General features: G+C 57.0%; 1 protein-coding gene across 1 annotated transcript in view; it reads left to right on the top strand.

Annotated features, from left to right (window-relative positions):
• The window catches only part of XYLT1 (xylosyltransferase 1), a 141217-nt gene extending 120006 nt beyond the window's left edge, over positions 1 to 21211 (top strand). Inside the window, exons 8-12 of the mRNA XM_053276103.1 lie at positions 3647 to 3823; positions 5913 to 6178; positions 7512 to 7707; positions 12891 to 13224; positions 15401 to 21211. Of these exons, the coding sequence (XP_053132078.1) occupies positions 3647 to 3823; positions 5913 to 6178; positions 7512 to 7707; positions 12891 to 13224; positions 15401 to 15723 (1296 nt within the window). The 3' untranslated portion in view covers positions 15724 to 21211. The remainder of the gene's footprint in view (positions 1 to 3646; positions 3824 to 5912; positions 6179 to 7511; positions 7708 to 12890; positions 13225 to 15400) is intronic.
• Positions 21212 to 23489: the final 2278 nt, after the last annotated feature.

Below are 23489 nucleotides of genomic sequence, written 5' to 3'. Positions count from 1 at the left end.
CTGTCTGCTTCCTCTCACTGTCTTTCAATATAAAATCACTAGGTGCATTGAGCAGAGCTGTTTTTCCCAAGGAATTCTGGGGCGGAATCTCGTCTAATTTTTGATAGACGATTTAAGGAAGCATTTTTATCAGCCAAGCACTTTGAACTTCTGTTTGATCTGTAATTGTGCAAGTGACTCAGAGATCTTTTGAAACAAGGCGCTGCTATTTGAGGCGGAACGAGTCTCTCATCTAGGCACAGAGCAAGGTCGGATTCTGCTGCTCCAGGCGATGGCTGGGGGTGGCCTTATGTGCCCTAAAGAGATCGTGGTCTGCTTCGGCCTTTTTGAAAAACTGTGTAAACCAGCCAGATAACCCCTCCATTCATTTCCCCTTGCTGTGTATCAGTCGTTTTTCAAGTAACCCAGGAGAAGTTTCCAAAATGGGAAGGTTTACATGGAGATATAAAGTATTAGGAAATGTTCACCCCACATCTCTGCCGACCCTAAATGATAAGGGACTCCTGCCCGCCTTCTGCCTTGATTTGGGATGAGTACAAGGAAAGAGTCCGCGGGTCTCCTGGGAATCGTGTGCTTGTTTGTTATCACCCACCAGTGGCAGCGGCACAGTTGACGCTTGGCGTTCCCTGCCGCTCCAGCCAACCCACATGGCCAGGGTGTAAAGGTGACGGGTGCCGTGGAGTCCCTCCTGACTCCCACAGACTAGCCCTGGGGTTGCCTTGGGTAGAAGCATCCAGGAGGGGCTGCCCATGGCCATCTCCTCCCGCGCTGTGTGAGCTGATGATGCCTTTCAGCACCTTCCTAGATGGCTGCCGCCCTCGGCATCGGCCTGCCTGCTCTGCCCCGTGGCAGCCTGCCTCTTTGGCTCCTCGCTCCGGTCCCAACCCCGGTCCATGGCCTGCACTGCCTGGGCCCCACTTTGCCGCCTCCCTCGGGCGCCAGCTACAAGCAGCTGCCCTTCCGGAGATGGTGAGGCTGGCGGGCAGGGTCGCTCCCTGAACCGGCCTCCTTGGAGTCCCACGCTGCTGCTTCTCAAGGCCCATGAAAGGTCTCTCCTCCCCTTTCCGTGCCTGATCTTTGCCGAAGCATTCTGGGCAGGCCTAAAAGGGCAGTGGGTGAGTGGGTAGGGTCCCTCTCGCGTGAATGACAAAGCCAGCCTTGACGGGTTTAAGCGGGGGACTCAAGCATAAAATCCATATTCACTGGGCTGTCGTTTAACATCAAAAAGGGCAAGGGATTGTCTGGCAGGGAGGGGGTCAGACAGCCCCATGCCCCGGTCCCTGCCGTCACTCTGGATGGCAAGAGTGTGCCTTTGCTGCCCCTGAAGCCAGGGCTGCTCAGCTGGGACCCCCCTGCAGATGTTGAGCCCAGCATCTGCAGGAGGGCCAGCCACTCCCAAGAACAACCCCCAGCATCCCTCTCAATTGAAGACTGTGCCTGGGGCTGATGGGGTTGCCGTCTAAACACCGCTCGAGGGCCAAAGGTGTGCAGTCCTGCCTTACGCTCCGGTGTGTTTCCTTATTGAGCCCTGTTGACTCCTCTGCTGACTGAGCAAAGAGGCACCTTTCAAAGCGGAGAGCCTCTTACATTCCGCAGGGGGAGAGCAACCGGCCCGCTCCACCCCCGGCACAGCATCCTTCCAGTGGCTGTGGCTGGGGTCTGCCCTGTGCTCCTTTCCAGATTGTGAGCCCTTGGGAGACAGGGGGCCATCTTACTTGTTGTTGATTTTTCTCTGTAAACTGTTTTGCAAACTTGATTGAAAAGCAGCCTTTGAATATGCATAGCAGTCTTCGCATTAGGCTAAGAGAGAGTAGCTTCATCCTCACAGCCCGAAACTGGGTGCACGCCCGGTGGGTGGCCGAGTGGATCCCAAGATATAGGGGAGAAGGAGAATGTGGGAACCGGGCAGGGCGGCCTTCTGCCCTACTCCTTCCCCTCGGGCCGGGCACTCCTCTGACCTGTTTGGGGTCACGAGAACTAGCCGAGTAACTGGCCCAAGGTCACCAGGGAACGTCCTTGATTCAAACCCAGGTTTCCCTCGTCCCAGTCCACCTCTGTAGCTCCTCCCCAGACAGATATTCTTGGTGAGGTATTTCAGCTCCTTCCAAGAGGGGATGGGTTCGCTCTCCTGTGACCTGCTAACCTGCCCCATTATACACACGATTGATGTAACTGCTGAAATTACGGTGATATAATTAGAAAACCCCAACTGGAATTCCTCGCGGCCTTGAATCAGCAAATAAAAGACTCGACCGGTTTGGAAGTAATTGCAGGAGGCAGAGTGTCCTTCTGTGGCCTGAGGGCAAATTCTGTATTTTGGTGTGAGGTCATTTTCAGCAAGCAATGCAGGACGGCTCCCCCAGTAATCTGCTGGCGTTATTGGTAGGCAGGCCAGCCGAGGGGCTGACCGGGGTCTTTACGATCTCCCCGTCCATAAATGCAGCAGGAGATTTGGCCCCGGAAATGCCTCCGCAGGAAAACGCCGTCACCGGAGAGCAGCTGGCTGAAGGCACAATGCTGAGCCACAGCACTCCACACGGTGCCGCCCGCCTCTCCTCGGGTCCCTCATGATACGGGCGAGCATCCCCTTGCGCCAGAGGTCTCAAAGGCGAGAGCTCTCCGAGGCAGTCCCTCCCCTGGCTGCAGCCTGGCTTCCGCCCTCCGTGTGCTTCTCACAGGCTCTCTCGGCACAGCATGGCGGGTTCTTCCAACGGTGCGAGGCACGGAGTGCTGGGGAGCAGGGCGCCTCCCCCCCCTGCCCCAGCACGGAGACAAGGGCGGTCCAGGAGGCCCTCGGTATCCGCGGGGGTTGCGTTCCACTCTGGACGCCACTGATCTCGAAGCATGCGGCCAGTGGGGAATTCGAGATGCCCTGTTTCCCCGAAAGTAAGACCTAGCAGTAATTTCTGATGTACCGCTAATTGCCCTCGTGCATTTGCGGGGGGGGCTAAAATTAATATAAGACACTGTCTTATTTTTGGGGAAACACGGTAGTAGGTTCCCGGTTCAGGAAAACCTCCAAAAAACATTGAAGGGGGGGGAGAAGCTTCCTGCCATTGTAGTGGCTCCCCCGAGTCATGCTGTGCCCCCAAATGCCTCCAGATCTGCTGAAAATCACCGTGTTCCTCTCATTGTTTTTTACGGAGCCGTTTTGAGGCTCCGAAACACAAAATGGCCGCAGGGAATGACCTCCCCAGTCATTTCCAGCAACCTCCAACCTGTGGATACGCGAGGTCAGCAGGGCCCCCCCCGCCCCCGCCGCCAGGTTTCCCCACCTATGCTGAGGCCGGGTGTCTATTACCCATCCGCGGATCTCGAGGGCTTCCTGCACTGTGTGGGGCTGAGCCCAGGGGGAATGGCCCAAGTGGCCCCGCTTGGAAGACAGCAAACCCCACCGGCCTGCGCTGACCAGCCTCTGCTCTCCGAGGCTCCGTGCAGGAGCTCCCTGGAGACGCTGCCAGGGAGCGGACCTGCCCCCCCCCCGGGGATTCCCTGCAGCCCAACCTGAGAGCCGCCCATCCCGATGCAGACCCTGCTGGCAAGGGAGGCCCTGCTTGCTCACCGCGCCATAACCCGCCCCCCCCGCCCCAGCAAAAAGCCAGAAGCCTCTCCAGCCCCCCCACTCTGGGGCCTTCTGTTTCCACAGTCCTTCTTTCATACCGTCCTGGAGAACAGCCCCCACTGCGGCTCCCTGGTGGACAACAACCTGCGCATCACCAACTGGAACCGGAAGCTGGGCTGCAAATGCCAGTACAAGAACATCGTCGACTGGTGCGGCTGCTCCCCCAACGACTTCAAGCCGGCAGATTTCCACCGCTTCCAGGTGAGGCCTTGCCTGATCCAGCCACGACTGCGTGAGCTCCTCTTGGGGGACGGAGGAGGCTGCCTCCGCCTGAGTCACAGCCTGGGTCCAGCTCGCTCAGGATGGTCTTCACAGACTGGCAGCGGTTTCTCCGAGGTCGCAGGCAGGAGTCTCTCTGCCAGCCCGATCTCGTTGGAGAGGCTGCCAGGGAGGGAGCTGGGAACCTTCTGCTCTTCCCAGAGCGGCTCCATCCCCTAAGAGGGGAATCTCTTGCCGGGCTCACACTTCTAGTCTCCCATTCATTCATCTGCAACCAGGGCAGACCGTGCTTAGCTAAGGGGACATGTCATGCTTGCTACCACAAGACCAGCCCTCCTCAGAGAATGCATCTGAGACCTTGTGCATGCCAAGCAGGTATCCTGCCACTGAGCTCCAACCCCATCACCCCCTCAGGGGAATGTCTTACAGCCCTCACATGTAGTCCCATCCAAATGCAAACCAGGGTGGATGCTGCTTAGCGAAGGGGGCAGTTCATGCTCCCTACTGCAAGGTCAGCTCACCTCCCCCTAGACCCTAGTTATCTGTCCCATGTAAACGCCGTTTGGCCATGATCTGCTCCATGGGGCTCAGCAATCCTGGTTAACTCCTTTAACCAGGGTTGCCAGGATTGTGTGAATGCAGCTTTAGGATTGCAGACGGATGGGTGGAAAACCATCAGTGAAGCAGACTCCAGATGGCCCAAGCAAAACTGAGCCATTGCAGAAGGCTGCCTCGGGGCAAGCATTCCACGGGCTGTGTGCATTGGCGCCCTGGGTCACGGGGAGAGGCGAATGGGCTTTGAGACCCAGGCGGACGGATCAACTGCTTCCGTCCACAAGGGCAGTCGCCACCCTGCATGTCCCCAGCTGCACGCCCCCCCCCCCCCCGCTGTCCTTTCAACGAGGGCCCTGCTGTCCACAGTGGGGCGGTGGAGATGGTATAATGTTGGTGGAAATGCCTCCGTCCACTCTTGCCCGGGACTGTGAGCCGGCGGGGTGGGGGGTGGGGGTGGGCAATGCTTTCTTCTGCTTCTGCTGGACGCTTCCCCCGCTACGGCCCTGCATCAAAACCCAGAGGTGGCCCTGCCCGCTAGACTTGCCAGCTTCTGAGCTGGAGCTTGTCGCGCCCTGTAGATCCTGGCGACTGAGCAAAGAGGCACCGTTCAAAGAGGCGATTTCCTCCTGCTTCTGTTTCAGGGGTGGGGGAGAACCTCAGAGCAGCCCTGCTGCTGGATCAGGCCCAAGAAGGCCCATCTAGTCCAGCATCCTGTTTCGCACAGTGGCCCACCAGATGCCTCTGGGGAGCCCACAGATGCAGGAGTTGAGGGCCTGCCCTCTCTCCTGCCATTGCTCCCCTGCAACTGGCCCTGCCCGACATCCCTCCCTCCAGTGGCTGTTGCTGGTGTCTACATCAAGGCTGCACAACCTGGGCCCGGACTACAACTCCCATCATCCCCAGCCACAGCAGCCGGTAGGCAGGGAGGATTGGAGTTGTCGTCCAACATCTGCGGGAGGGCTGGAGTCGTGCATCAGTCCTGGTCCACCTCATGTTTCGTTTCAGGTTGTGAGCCCTTCTGGGAGAGGGAACTTGCTGTCTCTTTCATGACGGCATTTCACGCGGCCACGGCCTGAGTGGGGCAAGCGTTCTGCCAGGCTCCGGGGAGGCAGGGGGCTTCTGCGGTGCATGAGCGAGCAGGAGTGGGGTGGGCCGGGAGGCAGGCTGGCTTCTCTGCTGGCCGCTCCTCCACCCTCAGTCACCTCCTGGGGAGGGCCCCATGCTGTTGGAGACAGAGCCCCCCCCCCCGAAGCTGCAGCTCACACAGGATCTCACCGCTTGTTCTGCCCACTTCAGGGTCGTCATCCAGGGAACTGCCTCGTGGCGTATTTCTCTCTGTAAACGGCTCTGGGCACTTCTGCTGTCTAGAAGTGGATATCAGTGTTGCTCGTAGTCTTGCTTGCACCACCGTCAGTATGGTTAATAATAGTCAGAACTAGGGGGTGAGTCCAGAAAGCGTTTTCAAAACACACACCCCCAAACCACCCGCAACACAGCCTGGTTCTTCTCAATCCAGCAGACCGCACGGCCGACCTTCTTCGCACGCAAGTTTGAAGCTGTGGTGAATCAGGAGATCATTAGCCAGCTGGACGACTACCTGTACGGCCACTACCCCTCCGGCACACCAGGCCTCCGCTCCTACTGGGAGAACGTCTACGATGAGCCAGACAGCGCCCACAGCCTCAGCGACGTGATGCTGACCCTCTTCCACGCCTTCTCCCGCTTGGGTCTCAGGAGAGCAGAGGCTTCGTTCCACACCGACGGCGATCATAACGGCTGCCGGTAGGTCCCGAGTGTCTCTCTTTGGGGCCTGCCCAGGCCAGGAGGCCGGGATACAGGCAGAGGTGGGGGGCCCGTCCTGCCCTCCGCGAGATGCCCGCCAAGCAGAGGGGGCCCCGAACTTGCAGGCCGCAGAGTTCACCGCCTGGGGAGGGAGGTGGCTTCCCCTCTGGTGGTCCCCTAGCCCAGCTCAGTGGCAAAGAGGCACCTTTTCCGTGGCGGTTTCCCTAGATGTAGCAGGGGGAGGGCAAGTGGCCCAGCTGCTTTTCCAGAGAGGTTTTGCTGGCACCGCCCTTGTTCGGTTTTTGTTCTTTTAGAGCATGAGCCTCTTTGGACAGGGAACTACGAAGTCCATCAGTTAATGCTTTGTTGATGTTTCTATCCCGCTCATCCTCCGAGGCGCCCAGAGCAGTGCGCATGGTTCTGTTTCTCCTCACAACAACCCTGTGAAGTCAGTTGGGCTGAGAGAGCAGTGACTGGCCCAGAGTCACCCAGCTAGTATCGTGGCTGCGTGGGGATTAGAACTCGGGTCTCCGCGGTCCTAGTCCAGCACTCTAAGCACTCCCCCACATGTGCACTTCTCGTGTCCGGTGACTCTGGGGGTTTTTTAGGTGCATCTGTGTGCTCTTTAATGCTTCAGCCAAGGGGTCATGTGAACAGGACCGTGGCCGGTGTCTGCATAGTGATCGCCCTCCTCCGGCCCCATTCGCCCTCCCCTCTCCTTTTCCTGCCTCCAGTCAGATGCTCCTTTTCCCCATCGGTTTGGCTGGAGGATCCAGCAGCCCTGGGTGGGAATCAGCGGATGATGCCGCCACTGCCCCAGCTCCTTTCTCAGTGCTGCTGGCATGGCGGGGGTGGGGGGAGCTGTGCATCTGAGGGGGCCCTCGTGGGCCTCCCGGCTGGCCACTTGCCTCCTGCAGAGGCCAGGGCTCCTCTGAGGCCGCCTGGGATGCCAGGAGGCTGCAGGGAGCTGGAGCTCCATTCCGAAGGCCAACGGTGCCCCCTGCAGGCCTTCCTGGGTTGCAGCTACTTGGACACTGGCAGGCTGCCTTTCCGGCCTCAGGTATGTCTTTCCACCTGTGGACGGTTCTGTCTACCTGTGTGGGCTCCTGTCTGCCTAGGGACCCTCTCCTTCTGCTTAATTTCCATGGCTTCCGTGCATCCGTGCTGCAGTGTCTACACCTAGAATGGGGGGTCTCAGGATTGGGGCCTGCCCCCTATCTCTCGCCTGTGGGTTTCCCAGGGCCATCTGGTGGGCCACTGGGGGCGGGGGGGGGACTAGAGGGGCCTTCTTGGGCAGGGCTGCTCTGATGTTCTCCGTGTTCATGTTGGGCAGGTACTATCCGATGGGCCACCCGGTCTCCGTCCACCTCTACTTCCTGGCTGACCATTTCCAGGGCTTCCTGGTCAAGCATCACGCTACCAATCTGGCTGCCAGCAAGCTGGAGACCTTAGAAACGTGGCTGATGCCCCGGAAGGTGTTCAAGGTGGCCAGCCCGCCCAGTGACTTTGGGAGGCTGCAGTTCTCAGAGGTGAGCCTTGCTTTTCCTCTGGCTTTCCCCACCGCTTGGCTCTGCTGGTTTGCCCCGGGAGTGCTCCCTTTGTTTGGGGCCCACCTGAGCGCTTGGGACCCTCCTCTGTTTAAACAAACAAAAACCCACCCGCAAAACAAACCGACAAGAACACACAACGGCCGCCTGGAGTCTTCGGCAGAGTTATGTAAGTAAGTCGATGTTGTCAGAGGAATGGAAGTGGAAATTGGCAGGAGTGTCCTCCAAAGCATCCTCCATGGAGAGAGGACAGCCATTTGTTCAGTGTTCCCCTAACCCTGATCCTAACCCCTTGCTCTGCGCAAAATGACCGCAATGTTGCCCTCGTGGTTTTGGAGTTGGAATAAAGGAGGGGTGGTGACACGGAGGAAGTGGCCCGGGCAAGGAGGCTGCCAGCTGTTTCCCACCTCCTGGAGGGTGGACATTGCCGACAGTCTCTCTGAGCATTCATCCCCTGAGGTGGCACTAATGGCCCAGATTTGTGGGCCTGGCGGATGGACGGGTTGGGAGAGAGGAGGCCTGGATGGCCACCTGTCAGGAATGCTGCAGCAGTTTCTTGCTCCAGACAGACGTCTGCCCCCGAAGGTGCGCGGGAGGAGATCTGCCCTTGCGGTAGCAAGCAGGGAGTGTCCCCTTTGCTAAGCAGGTTTGCATTGCAATGAGAGACACTGTGTGGGCACTGTAAGATCCTCCCCTTAGGAGATATCGGGGCCGTTCTGGGAAGAGCCCCTGCCTGCTTGCCTGCAGAAGGTCCCAAGTCCCCTGCCTGGCAGCATCTCCAGATGGGGTTGAGAGAGACTCCTGCCTGCAACCACCTTGGAGAAGCCGCTGCCAGTCTCTTCCTATGTTCCTAAGACCTCCCGGGATCCTTCCAGATCTAAAATTCTATGATTTTACGCAATACGCTTGCCGGGAGTGTGCGCTCGTGGTTCCCAACCACCTATCGAAATCTTCCCAGGCAGCGGACTTCGCAGCGGCTGTGTGAAGCCACCCCTGTGTAACACACCAACCCTGTGAGGGTAGGTTTAGGAGAGGGCTGACCCAAGATGTCCCCTCGTGAATTCATTCCACTTTGTGACCACCTGGGCGCTTTCCAGACTGGCTGCTCAACAGCAGCAAAATGCCTCCGTTCAGGCAAGTCGCATTCGGAGCGTAAACAGCAGGGGCAGCCGTCTCGCCGAAACTAGCAACCCGGAAAAAACAGCAACTTTTTCATGCCGGATGTATGACGTTTAATTGCTCTGTATCGCAGCGATTAAATTCAAACAAGGCATTGGAAATGTGAAGGGCACCCTGCTGTCCACGGAGGCAGTGCAGTGTCACAACGCAGGAAGAAGTGTGGAAGCCCCCATCCGAGATGCGCCCTGAGCCCGTTGCCGGGTCTAGTCTGGAAAGCGCCCTGGAGGTCCGGTTAAGGTCTGGAGAAGCCAGTAACGGATGCACACTGATTTAGAGCCATCCCGCACAAAATGGCCTCCGCAGCCCCAGAAACATACACACTTTGCTATTTCTTCAAGGGATTTAATCCACTATGCATCTTACAATATGCAGCTTAAATTAGAAATAAAATTCTCGTACAGTTCAGAAGATGCTTTCCTGTAATACATCCTGATAGAAGTATTCTTTTCAAAAGGTACCACTGTCTGCCCACTGGATTGCATCATTTTTCTTCATGAATCACAAATCTCAATTAAAGCTCACAGCTGACTGAACAGATCTTTCCCCCTCGCCATTCTGTCCTAGTCTAGAAGTTCCCCATCTTCTTGGGTAATCGAGAGAGACTCGGAGAGCATCAGTGTTTTTGGTGCCTTGTGTGGCAAATCGGGGTGTTAATGTCCTCTTAAGGAGATGGAGGCGGAGGCTTGTTCTGTTTGTCAGGATGTCTGTTGCCTGGACTGCTGGTTCATGTGGGGGTGGATGGTCACACGGACCGTATTTCTGGTGGTGTGCAAGTCTCCTGCTGTTCCCTAGGAGGAGAGCCTTGGAACACAGGAAGTGGCCTTGTACGGAGCCAGACTCGCTCGTGGTCCCTCCAGCTACACGGACTGGCAGCGTCTTCCCCGGGTCCCAGGCAGGAGTCTCCTCTCCCAGCCCTACCTGGAGATGCTGCCACTGCCAGGGAGTGGGCCTGAGATCTTCGGCATGCAAAGCACTTGCTCTAACCACTGAGCTACAGCCCCATCCCTGAAACGCAGGAGTAAAGGAAGCTGCCTTCGGTTGAGTCAGACCACCGGTCCATGTAGCTCAGTCCTGTCGACTCTGACGGGCAGCAGTTCTCCAAAGCGGCAGGCGGGAGTTCTGTGTCATCGCAGGGCCGGGGAGGGAACCCATTGGCAGGAGGGGGTGGGGAGGGGAGGCAGTGGGGCCGCCCAAGGCCCGGGAGCAGCTCCTCTGGGCTCCCAGGGAAGACGCAGGGAGGAGGCGCCCCACCCCCAAGGTCACGGCAGGCCCTCGCCTGCTTCACCTTCTTCATGGGCCTGGCTGGCCGGGGGGGGCTGTCAGTGCCCCAGGGTGGATCTGGCCCCAGCTGCGGGACTTTCCCCACAGCTGGATGAGCCCCACCCCAGGCTCCCTACAGCTCCAGCTTATCTGGGCGTGAGCCGCACAGCTAGAAGAGGGCCCTGGCATGCCTTGAGTGGGGGGAGCCAAGAGCGATTTGGTGGAGCCCAAAGAGGGGTCAGCACTAAACTGCACCGAGGAGACACAAAAGTTTGTTTCTGGCCTCGTTAGCAGATGCAATTCATCACGGAGAACAGAATGAACGAGGCGGCAGGCAATTAGTGTCTGTGGTGCGAACTTAATGGTCCCGTTAGCGGTGAGCAATGAGACACACGCTGCTAATCAAGGGGTCATTTATCTTGGGCACATTTTTAAGTGCGCATCCAAGCAGGAATGCCAGTGAGAGATCGTGCCACTTGGACTTGCAGAAGGTGGTCTGGAGAGGGAGGGAGAGGGAGAGGCATGCTGAGGAGCAGGCTGTCACCTCACAGGGGCAGCTGCTGGAGGCTGGAGGGGGCGGGCAGAGGGGAAGGCGGCCATGCCTTTGCCGTGCTGACCCCCCCCCCGCCGCCCAATGGCAGAGTGCCCAGGGACACACACACCCCACTCCCCCCAAAAGTAGTTAAAAACAAAAACCCAGTGAAATATTTCTCATGGGCTGACGTGATGGAAATGGTTCCAAGTGGGCCCACTGAAATTAAAAGGCGCGAGATTGCTGGTGAGTCACTGGTTGTGGCTGTGAGCCAGTGACTGGAGTGGCCCCTCTCAGTAGATGTTGTGGGCATGTCTGTACACGTGCACACCTGAAAACACACATTTAAGTGTGACAGTGAGAGAGACAGGCTGCTCCCATCACTGGCTCACATCCACACGAAGTTACTCATAAGCAGTCTCATGGAAATGAATAGGACCAGTAAACGAGCCCCATTGATTTTAGTGGGAGTAATCTGTGCTGCTGTTCTGAAGCCTGTCAGTCAGGCTGAGGGGAGGAGTTTGCTGAGCTTCAGCGCGTTGCCAACCAATCAGGAGCAGAGGAGGAGGGTCTTTACTCTTCTCCCTCCCCTTCTGCAGTGGACACATCGCTGAGGATGCGGCATCTTCAAATTGCCAATCCTCGGATGGGCAAGAAAGAGCACGGCTGCGGTGTGGGGAGGCAGGAGGACGCCGAGCACCCCGGGGAGCCATTTAAGTACCCATCGGGCTGCTGGTACCCCCTCTTGGGAACCCCTGGAATAGACCAACTTCTAGCGATTGGGGGGGGGGGCAGAATCCCAACGAATGCCAGCTCTAGCAAAGTGCATTCACGTGTTTAAAAAGGAATTCCCAAAAGTTGAAAAACAGCACTGTGTTTCTTACCAGGGGCTGGAAGGAAGAATAAAAGGGCCGTCCTTCGTAGAAATGAACTCTTGGAGGGTGTCCACAGAGAATTCCTCCTTTCCACCCTTCACAGTTTTAACTGCTGCCGCTGCATTCCAAGTCACTGAGCTCTCCCTGCAGTAGCCGCTCTAATGTAATGATTAAGTCATGACAAGCGACTGGGGCAAGCTTTTTAATGCATACAATACTTTAAATGTGTAGTTTAAGGGCCAGCTTTCCTCAAACTCTCTTTCTAGGTAAATAGATTGCACTTATTTAATGGGTATAGGCTGATCTTGGCTTCCTTGCTTTAAAAAAACCAGCTTGAAATGAATCTGTGTTTAGCCTGCATTTTGCTAATGCGAGCCTCAGTCGGGGATAATTATTGATAGCTCATATTTCCATAGGTCATATTTTCAGGTATGGTATGGGAATCTGCACTGGTTGTATTGGAGATGTATAGAGGTAATTAATATTGCTCTTCATTCCTGCAACAATCATTATTATAATCTTGTTTATTTCTTTGGTGGTTTTTTGTCTTGACTCTTGGCATCAAACGCACCAAGCAAGGTGGGAAGCTGCCTCGTGTTGAGTCAGGTCCCTGGTCCGTCTGGCTCAGCGCTGTCTCTACACTGGTTGGCAGCAGCTCTCCCAGCCTTACCGGAAGATGCCGCCAGCAACCGGACTTGGAAGAAGGCTTCATGCAAAGCAAATGCTCTTCCACTGAGGCTTTTTTAAAAAAACATTTCTATCCCGCTCTTCCTCCAAGGAGCCCAGAGCGGTGTACTACATACTTGAGTTTCTCTTTCACAACAACCCTGTGAAGTAGGTTAGGCTGAGAGAGAAGGGACTGGCCCAGAGTCACCCGTGAGGCTGAATGGGGATTTGAACTCGGGTCTCCCCAGTCCTAATCCAGCACTCTAACCACTACACCGTGCTGGATTTACAGCCTCATCCCCAAAGCGAATATCTTACAGTGCTCCCAGGTAGTCAACCATCCAAATACAAACCAGGGCAGACCCTGCTTAGCAAAGGGGACCATCCATGCTCTCCCGAGAGCAGCTCTCTTTTCCCGTGCTAGGAAAGAGGCGCCCTGCCGCCCCCCCTCCATCCGGCGTCCCTCTCCCTCTCCCCCCACCCCAGTGGCTGATGTTCCACTGCAGCTGCTCTAAAGGCATCCAGGCCGCTTTAGGACCCGGCTCCTGAAGGGACGTCAAGGTCAAGGAGGTTCTGCCGTAGCTGCCAAGTGCAGCAGTGCAGAGCCCGCTGCTTTTCTGCCCTCCCTCATGCCGGCTGCCTCTTGCTTTCAGATTGGGACGGAGTGGGACGCCAAAGAGAGGCTCTTCCGGAACTTCGGCGGGCTCCTGGGGCCGATGGACGAGCCCGTTGGCATGCAGAAGTGGGGCAAGGGCCCCAACGTCACGGTGACCGTCATCTGGGTGGACCCCGTCAACGTCATTGCCGCCACCTACGACATCCTCATCGAGTCCAGTGCGGAGTTCACTCACTACAAGCCCCCGCTGAACCTGCCCCTCCGGCCCGGAATCTGGACCGTCAAAATCCTGCATCACTGGGTGCCGGTGGCCGAAACCAAGTTCCTGGTCTCTCCGCTGACGTTTTCCAACAGGCAAGCCATCAGACGAGGTAGGAGCCCTTGCAGGGGTGAACCCGAGGAGGGTCTGAGCAGAAGGACAAAACCCAGGGCTGCCCCCCCCCCCCCGCCCCGCTTGGCATGCATGGCCTCTGGGTAGACCTCCGACTGGCGGCCGAGGAAGCCGGCTGCGCAACGCCACTCCTGGCATCGGCCTGAAGGAGGCGCTCCGCCTCCTCCCCACACTCTTTCTCGGCTATTCCTGGCTGGCTTGTGGCCACCTTCCTAGCTAGCCGGGAGTCCTGCTTCTTAGAGAGAGCAAACCTCCCAGCTAGCCAACCAACCGACTGCAAGCCGGCCAGGACAGGCTGGGGGAGGAGGCACACTGGCCTGGCCCCGGGGCCCGCATGGAGGGCATGGCCAACCACGTCTGGATGTCACCTTAGGGCTTGGCACGCCCCTTGAACAACCACCACAACCACAACATTTATAGACCGCTTTTCAACAAAAGTTTCCAAAGCGGTTTACATAGAGGAATAAGAAATACAATGGATCGATCCCTCTCCCCGAAAGGCTCACCACCTAAAAAGAAACGTAAGAGAAACCCCAGAAACAGCCACTGGAGGGATGCTGGGCTGGAGACGGAGAGGGCCAGCTGCTCTCCCCCGCTCAATAAGAAGCATCGCCAGGTTAAAAAGCCCCTGGTGGCGCAGTGGTAAAACTGCCGCCCTGTAACCAGAAGGTTGCAAGTTCGATCCTGACCAGGGGCTCAAGGTTGACTCAGCCTTCCATCCTTCCGAGGTCGGTAAAATGAGTACCCAGAATGTTGGGGGGCAATATGCTAAATCATTGTAAACCGCTTAGAGAGCTCTGGCTATAGAGCGGTATATAAATGTAAGTGCTATTGCTATTGCTATTGCTATTGCTATTGCTAAAAAGGTGACTCTTTGCCTAACTAGCAGGAGTTCGCGAGCCCCCCAGATCGAGGGCAGAAGCCAGCCGAGCGTGCTTGCTTCCTTCTGGCTTCTGCACGTGGGGAGATGCTTCTCGCGGGCCCTTTTCCTTCCCAGCGGTCCAGCCACGCGGGCTGAAGAGGAGCAGCACCATGACGCTGGACCCGCTCTTGGATCCAGCAGCGTATTCTATACTAGTTATTTTAGGCCCGTTAAATGAACGGGCGCTAGGAGAGTTGTGCGCTCCGGGGCCCCCGCCGCCATTCCCCCTCCCACCGCCTCCAGCCTCCATGCCGCGGCCGGTCTCCCCGGCCGGGCAAGGGCCCCCCGCCACCGCCGGCCTTCCCTTTCCGGGCCGGCCGCCGCCGCCTGTGGCCTCTGTCCCCCCGCGACCCTGTCTCCGGCCGGGCCCTTCGCCATCGGCCTCCGTGCTGCCGCCGGCCTCCGCTCCATCGCCGGCCTCCCCAGCCAGGCCAGGGCCCCCCGCCACCGCCGGCCTCCCCCTTCCAGCTTCCCCCGCCGCCTCCTCACCCCGTTCGTTGGCGGTGGTTAGGCTCGGGCAGGCTGGCTGGAATGCTGTTTTTTCTGAAAACGCCATAGAGTCATTAGCATTTATTTATTTATCTATCTATCTATCCAATTTCTATACCGCCCTTCCAAAAATGGCTCAGGGCAGTTTACGCAGAGAAATAATACATGAATAAGATGGCTCCCTGTCCCCAAAGGGCTCGCAATCTAAAATGAAACACAAGACAGACCCCAGCCACAGTCCCTGGAGGGATGCTGTGCTGGGGACGGAAAGGGCCAGTTGCTCTCCCCCTGCTCAATAAAGAGAATCCCCGCATTCAAAGGTGCCTCTTGGCCCAGTGAGCAGGGGCATGATAATAGCATGATAATAGGGATGCTCTCTTTAGAGATGCAGATACAGCGCTTTAGAAAGACCCCCATTGGCTAGACAGAGGCATGCCGTGTGAACTTGCCTCAAAACAAAACCCGCGAGCAGAGGGGAGGGGAGGGGCTGCCGCGAGTGTGCTTTGAAGTGGCTTTGCTCGACACTGACCCCGCAGCGTGAAGCCCTGTGCCAGGCGGGGCTGGGAGAGACTCCCCTCCGCCGCACTTTGCTTGTAGAGAGGCAGTGCAGACATGAGGAAGCCGGAGGGTCTGGCTCGGTGTGAGGCAGCTTCCTCTGTCCCTGGAAGGAGAGGAAGAACAGAACCGGCAGAGCTAGTCGGATCCACTGAGCACTCGGGTGCTGCCGCTCTTGTTGTCTCCCCAGAAGAAGCCTCGCGCCTGCACGGCGGCCCGCCCAAGAACGCCTACATGGAGCAGAGCTTCCAGGGCTTGAACCCCGTCCTGAACATCCCCCTCCGTGCCGCACACGTGGAGCAGGCCCAGAGGAACGCAGGGCTCACCGGCGCCGAGCTGGAGGACTGGGTGGACAGCTTGGCGGGCGGCCTGTGGGCGGCCGTGGATGTCTGCAGCGCCGGCCCCACCTCCTGCCCGGTCCTGCAGGCCTGTCGCCAGACCTCCTGGAGCTCCCTCAGCCCCGACCCCAAGTCCGAGTTGGGCCCCGTGAAGCCAGACGGGCGCTTGAGGTAGCACCTCCTCCGGGGCTGGGAAGGGGGTCTCCCTCTGGGCCCTGCCCCCCTCCTGGCCGGCTCCCTTCCAGGGGAGCTCCGGGTCGTGCTTTCCGTGGTGTGTTCCCTGCAACAGGGATTCCCGGGTGTCGTTGATCACAACTCCCATCAGCCCCCACCACAGAGGCCAAAGGGAAGATGGGAGTGGTAGTCTAGTAACCTCAGGGGGCCAGTGCTCCCTGCAAGAGGGACCCCCAGGTGTGGCTGGCTACACGTCCCATATTCCCCCACCAAAAGCTGTTGCACCTGGGGATGCTGGGAGTTGCAGTCCACAACCTCTGGGAATGCCTGTCTCAGCGGACGCTGGTGCTGAACATCCTCCCAGCGATTTCATTTACAGGGTTCCAGGTGGGGCGAGAGAAACCAGTTCAAAACGATGTTTGAGCTTCTAGCACGGAGGTAGCTTTGAACGACAGATTTTTAAAACCTCAACCCCAACTGTTTGCTGTTTTATTTTTCATTTTTAAAAGATGATTGTTGTTTTTATAAAGAGGGTGTTTCCAAAATAGTGGCAAAATGGCTGCGAATCCTGTCGGTTGAAGGTGCCCTTAGCTTCCCAAATCTCCTTGTGAAAACCTGGCAAAAGCCTTGACTTCATCATCACTAGTCCAAGCAAACTTCCACTGTTGCAGGTACTTTGCCCTCCACATTCTGCCCTCTCGCTTTCTGTGTGTTGGTTCCTTTCTTTTTCACGTCACGGCGCCAATGCAGCCCACTGATTTTCACAAGGGTGCAATATTTGACCTTTCAGCACATCTAGGGGTTCCCAACAAGAGGTACCGGCTCCCCATGGGGAAGGGGAAGGGTCCCCAAGGGGTACTCGGAGCACATGATTTATTCCCCACCTGAGGATCGCCAGCTTGAAGCTGGGACGTCCTCAGCAATGTGTCCGCTGCAGAAGGAGAGCAGAGAAGGGCGAAGACACACACACCTGCTCCCGATTGGCTGGCTGCGTGCTGAAGCTCAGTGTAGCTCTCCACCCCCCCCCCCACCCACCCACCCCGGCCTGACTGAGAGGCTTCAGGAAATGAGTACTCCCGTTGAGACTTGATAGGTGAAGTAAATTTGTCCCATTAATTTCAGTGGGAATACTTATGGGTAACATAATCTAGATGTAAGCCAGTGACTGGAGTAGCCTGTTTCAGAATTGTAGCATTTAAGTATGTGTGTATGTACACGCATGCACACACACACACCATCTCTGTGGGTTGCTTGAGCTGAAGGCTTTTGACAGAAGGGATGCACTTTTGTTTTGAAAGTTTTGGGAAGCTCTGAACTAGTGGATTTAGGTGGAGGTATCTCAAGAAGGTTTTGGACAGAGGTGGTCCTGGTCAGGTGTCTTTGGGGAGGAAACGTAACCGTGCACACCCGTTTCGTTAAAAAGCAGACACAGGACCTCTGCCATTTTCCCCTTTTGGTGTCTTGGTTGAGATGTCCCGAGTCTCGATGTAGCTCCAAACCACAAGGAGAAACTGTGGCAGGTTGGCCGTTTTTCAGTGGCCAGAGAAGTCAAGCCACCCAGGTCTCTCTGCTGCCGCTGCTGCCCACTTCATGCCCCCAAGTATAAGCGCCTGAAGCCGTGCGTTGGAGAGGCCAGCCCAGGCAGCCCGGAAGGAAGTGCCGAGTGCCCTTGTCCATGACGTGGCGGGGACTGCGGCACTCCAGCTCCCGGGGGCCAGCTGGTCTTCCTCACCGCTGTGTTTGGTTTCAGGCTGCTCCAGGGTCAGCCGTGCTGGCATGAAGGCCGGCCCGGAAATGCCCCGCTGGCCCCAAGAAGGCCGACTAGGAAGAGGGAGGCGCTTCGGTATTTATTTGTGTCTTAGTCAATGACTAATTTGTAGGTGCTGCTTGTGCAGCTTGGAGATTATCTTATCTTACTAACTAAAGATGCCTTGATTAAGAAAAGGCCTTTTATATACATATAGAGACACACACACACACACACACACAAATCCAATATATATTTCTCCCCCTTCCCTTTTTTTCTGCCTTCCTGATTTCCATTCTCAACAGTTGTGACTATCACAAAAATAATGGAGACCTTATTAAAAAATTACTGGAGACCGTTTTCTATTAAAAATTCCTTTTAAAAAAAAAAACATTTTAAAAATTTACTGGAGACTCCAGTTGTGCAAAGAAGCATTCCATCCAACATGGTCCGTCCCCTCCGCCCATGAGCCTGTGGGGCTGGCTGGTGGCATCTGTGGGGACAAACGCTCCTTATGGGTTTTGAGCAGGCCTCTAGAGAGAGCGTTGTCAGCCTTTCCGCCTCCTTTGTGTTCTCACGTTCTTCTTCCCCCCCGGACCATCCGGCCTACACAGTGGCCAAATGTGCAGTGGCATTTCAAATGCTTTTTAAAGTTTTAAAAACACAACTCCTCCTATAAAATTTCATCAGGGTTGCCAGAGGAATGGAAATGGAAATGGGCAGGAATGTCCTCGAAAGGCGATTCCGTGAAGAGAGGACAACCAAGTGATCGTGGTGACCAGGACCATAAGCCTTTGCTCTGTGCAATCTGGTTCTAGTCTTCATTTTACCCCAGTTCTTTGGGGGCAGTGATAAAGAAGGGGTGAGAACACAGAGCAAGCCGTCTGGGCAACGAGGCTCTCGCCTCTTTTCCATCTCTGGAGAGGCCGGGAGGTTGCCAGACATCACCAGCAGCCTTCATTCCCTGAGGTCCTGCTGCACAGAATTGGTGGCCAGGATATCCTGGACTAGCTGCAGCAGCATCCTGCGCGCTGATCGCACTCTTGCAGTCTCTTAAAATCCACCCTCCTAGGAGGCGAGACTTTTCCACGGAGAGACTTTTCCTCTTCCATCTGGAGAAGCATCTAGGAGAGCTGGTCTTGTGGTAGCAATTGTGATTTGTGCCCTTTGCTGAGCAAGGTCCACCTTGCTCAGTGGAAGAGCATCTTCATGTTTGCATGGAGAAGCCTCCAGGTTCCCTCCCTGAATATCCAGGTAGGGCTGGGAGAGCCCCTTGCCTTGCAGCCTTGGGGAGCTGCTGCCAGTTGGTGTGGGCAGTCCTGAGCTAGAGGGACCAAGGGCCTGGCTCAGTCTTGGGCAGCTTCCTCTGCCCCAGCCTCGCCAGGAGGGCCAGGCCCACCACCAAGGAGAGCCCACAGGTTGTCCTGGAAAGGTGACGTCAGCCATCCAGTGGGTGGCTCAGGGCAGGAACCGATAAGGCGGAGTCCCGCGTCAAGTCCTCCTGCAAGTCAGGATAAGTGCTGATCCATACATGCCTGTTGGCTGCTCGATGAGCCGATGTGCCTGGATGTGCTTCCTTGAACAACGTGGTTGAGCTGGCGTGAGGTGCGGTGCCCGTGGCCTCTGTGGCGTGTGGTCTCTGTCCATTCCACACATGCCGGCCGTCGCCCAGTTGTTTATTACGATTTCTTCTTGCTTTGGGAGGTGCTCCTCAGTGGATGGACACCCCAGCCCAGCAGTCACGCCCCCCCTGCAGGAGCTGCCGTCCGGACGATCCTGCAGATCCCCTCTTGCGGCTGCTGGTGCTCTTCCGTGGATGAGGCCCCAGCCCACCCCCCACCAAGGGGGCTGCAGTCCTTCCCCGCCAGTGAGCCCCTTGGGCTGAATTTCCCACTTGCCAGGGCTGTGGGGACCAGACACGCGGCACGGCTGGTCTCAGACCCCCAGCGCTGTGCCCACAGCAAAGGGCTCTGCCGTCGGAACTGGGAAGCAAACGGGGCACCCACCAAATGTTGCTTCCACACGACGCCTGCCCATCTCCGGGAGAGCAGCGCCCCGCGCAGGGAAACCTTTGCACCGGGGGGCCGTCACTGTGCGGAGGGTCCCGGCTTCCACGTGACGGGAACCGCTGGAGGTGGCAGCAGGAGGCCTCTTCAGGGCAGCCCCCTCAGAGGCCACCAGGAGGTGGAGTCATGGCCCCTGGGGCAGCTGCTGGGGGTGGGCGTTGTAGGCCAGCCACATCTGGAGAGCCACGGGCTACCTGCCCCAGCCTCCATCCAGCTGGATTGCATGCAGAAGGACCTCCCGGGTCCCCTCCCTGGCGGCAGCAGCGGCATCTCCAGGTAGGGCTGCTGGGCAGCTGCTGCCAATCAGGGTAGGCAAGAGCTGCACAAAGTTGACCTGCCTGCTGGGTTGGGACTAGAAGCCCCATCATCCCCAGTGGCCAAGAGTCGGGGGTGATGGGGGTTGTAGTCCAACATCTGGAAGGGGCCCAAGTTGAGCAGCCCTGGTGCAGGCAGTGCTGAGCGGGAGGACCCACCTCGGAGGGCTGAGTGGCAGCGCTTCGGCTCTGCTGGGGATCCACGGGCCACTCTCCACCCCTGCTGAGTCTGTGGGTTCCAGGCTGGGGGGCTCCACCAACCCTCTGCCCCCCAGGCCGGAGCAGCAGCGGGATTCCTCACTTGGGATCATGGCCGCCATTGGTGCTTTGGGCTCCTTGACAGACGTGGGGGCTGTGAATGCTGCCGGCCCGGCCCGGCCTCTGCTGGTGAGTCGCGTTTCCCTCCGGCGTCTCCCCCGCCTGGCTTCTTCTGCCTTCTCGGGCTCACGAGGGGCTTCCTCACTAACACTGATAAAAGGGGGCGGGGGGCCGGGGGGAGCTGAATGTACAGTCTATGCAAATCCTCTCTCTCGGTTTTGGTCATCAAAAAGAAGGAAGACGAACCTAGAAGTCTCAGACTTGAGGCCTTGCCAGGCAAGCAGCCAGATTCTGCACAGGTGCCTCTGATCGCAGAGCGGTTGGTTCCCGGCTCAGGAGTTCATTGTGCCACTTTGGTAAATACTCCGTGACTTCTCTCTGGCTCCATTGCGCTTAGGACCCCCGGTGGGGAAGGGGCCCGCGCCCGGGCCTCGTCGGAACAGCACCTCCGGCTTGCTGGGGATGTGCCAGGGGAGGCCGCGGAGAGGAGGGGCGTCCAGCCGGGCTCCCAGCCCCCTGTGCGCTCCCGGGAGGGTGGCAGAAATCGAGGGGGGGTCGTGTGCCAGCCGCCCTGTGGGTCAGCCGGGGGGGGGACAGAAGGGGAGCTGGCCGCTGCCCGCCCCCGAGAGCAGCCAGCGCACAATAAGGCGGTTCACTTCACCACCCTCTGATCCAGAGGGCCGTTTGGGAGCTGCCTGGCTGGGCGCGGGGGCGCCTGCTCAGCTGCTGGCCTCGAGAAGCAGCCCTGGATGGGCTTCCTTCTAGCTGGGTGGCGGCCGAGGAGGCCCTGGCTCTCGAGGGAAGGCGGCGTTCCCGGCTGTGGGTTGAGATTTCCCTGTGGGTAAATCGGTAGACCTGCACAGTTCCCAACCCGACTTCCTTGCCATCTGGCATCCTATGAGTTGCCCCTTTAGAAAAGCCTTAAGTTCCTCCATCTTTTCTTTAGATGTGGCCTTAAACTGTGTTTGGGAGTTCTTGCTGTTGTGTGTTCTTTCTCTCTCTCTCGACTATTGTCAGCGTATTAAAAAGGCACCTTGAGACTTCTGTGGCTTCCTTCCCTTTTCTTCTTTCTGCTGCACTGCTGTCAGTTTTGCACGTCACCAGGAAGCCACGTTTTCCAAACGCAGACACAAAAGGAATGGGGTGGCCGAGAGAGCAGCCGCGCTGGGTCATCTGAATACTCGGAGTTCTTGCTTTGCAGGGCGCTGACTTGATTCTCCTCCAGTGTCAAGAAGAACGGCAGCTTTTCAGCTGGAAGAAATGAGTGGCAGAGACTCCGCCACTGACAGAGGCATCCAGCTCAGAGGGGGGGTGCTCTTAGATCCCGCACACATCAGAATCTGTTCCTGTGACGTCCACAGTGGTCGGTGTCCTGATCCAGCTGTGGGCGCAGATTTTGGCGCAGGTATCACTGGCTGGATCCAGAATGACGGGGATGGGGCAATCCAGGTGCAATCCCTGGCAGCTTCTCCAGGCAGCAGGGCTGGGAGAGACCCCTGCCAGAAACCCTGGAGAGCTGCTGCCAGTCAGTGCAGACAAGCCTGAGCTAGATGGCCCAAGGGCCTGACTCAGTAGAAGGCAGCTTCCCTGTTCCTGTGAGTAAATCTGATGCCCGCAACTGTTTTCTGCAGTGTTCCACTTTTTCAATGAGATGCCCATCTCTGTCCACAACTAGTCACACACAGCGAGAGACATATTTTACATGTGACTAACTTTAGATCAAGGTGCATATCAGGAGAGCTTTTATCCCTGGGTTGTCACCGTCATGCCAACTGCCTTGTAGCAATCTTAAGTACAGGGATATTTGCACGGCCGGTTATCCCTGGCCCACAGGCTCTGGTTTGTTGACAGTTTTCAGAGGTGAATTGAGAGGAAATCGACCACTTTAGCAAGACTACCTTTCTTTCAGTACAAGTTTTGAGCCATTTGGGGAAGGGTGGTATATCAATCAAATAAATCAAATAAGTGAACATGTGCATAACATCATGCTTTGCGGTGGTTGCTATACAGAATCAGAACTTCACAGCGTGACACGAGCCCGAGTCAGAGGTTGAGCGCATTCACACGACCCAGGGTCAGAGGAACAGCCAGCCGAGGTCGGGGAGCTGTGCGCACTCCCAATCTGCAGACGTGTGAACTCTAAAAGCAAGGTAAGAGGAGGGGAGAATGATTGTGTGGGGATGGGGAGGACAGCCCCCCCCATTCCGTCCCCAGCATTTTATTGAGGGTGGGCGAAAATCTGTCCTCCCCGGCTCCTGCCTCGCACATGACCACTCTCCCCTCCTCTTTCCTTGCTTTTGGCATTCACACAACTGCCAGTTTGGGTGTGCACACAGTTCTCCTACTCTGGCTGGCAGCTCCTCTGCCCCCATTTTGGGTCATGTGAACGAGCCTCTTTGGTGGTTTGTGCAGATCAGTGTCTCGCACATGCACCTGTTTTTGTGTGAATGACAGCACCGGCAGCCATTCTAAAGCCAATGGTGGACGGGTTGAGTCCTTGCTGCATGTGAACCGGGCTCCAGGGACTCGTGGCCAAGATATGCTCGATGTCACCCGGAATCCTTGTCATCACAGGATAGCAGTCTTGGAAGTAGTTGCAGAGACGGGGGAAAGCCTAGTGGCTGCGGTAGAAGAGGTTTGGCTAACCACCTACTTCTCCGATTGATGCACTGCTCTTTCTGTGTTTGTGTGTTTTTAAAGGCTAACAGACAAAGAAGCACACAATAAAACAGCATCACAAAGACCATCTAAAAACAAACAGTAAAATGACACATCAGGAGTCTAATCTTAATTAAAAGAGCATTCAGGAAAGGCCTACTGAAATTCAGTGAGCTTTGCTGTTCACGGAAAGGTGAGCAGTGATCAGGCCAGGCAAATTCTGGGGGCCACCACCAAAAGGGCCCCTTCTCTTGGGCCCTCTTGCAGTGCATCCAAAGGCGGCAGGAAGAGCCTTCTGAAGAAGGGCCTCAAAGACAGATCACCATCCCTGGGCAGGTTTCTCTCTTGAGGCAGAAGTTCTCCACCCAGTCCTGCATCCTGAAGGGGTAACACAGAGCACATGAGGCAGCAGCTTGCAGTGGTGAACCAGCCCTGAGGTGGTGGTGTTGAGCCGGCGCACGGAGGCAGGAGACCACTGGTTCATGATATTCTGCACCCGCGCCAAACAGGGGCCAAGGGCTGCCAGCCCACCAAGATCTTCAGCTGGCTTGCCCCACCAGCTGCTGCTTCCAGGGAGCAGATGCCCGTCATGCCTGACCCCATGTCCTTCGTGAAACTCTGGCTCATTCCCCCTTAGAGCAACGGCTGGAAGGTGACACCAGGC

The sequence above is a fragment of the Hemicordylus capensis genome, chromosome 13 (genome assembly GCF_027244095.1).
Source record: "Hemicordylus capensis ecotype Gifberg chromosome 13, rHemCap1.1.pri, whole genome shotgun sequence".
In the NCBI taxonomy this organism is placed as follows: Eukaryota; Metazoa; Chordata; class Lepidosauria; order Squamata; family Cordylidae; genus Hemicordylus; species Hemicordylus capensis.
Note: the sequence above shows the minus strand (reverse complement) of the source record. Positions and strands in the feature narration are given on the sequence as shown.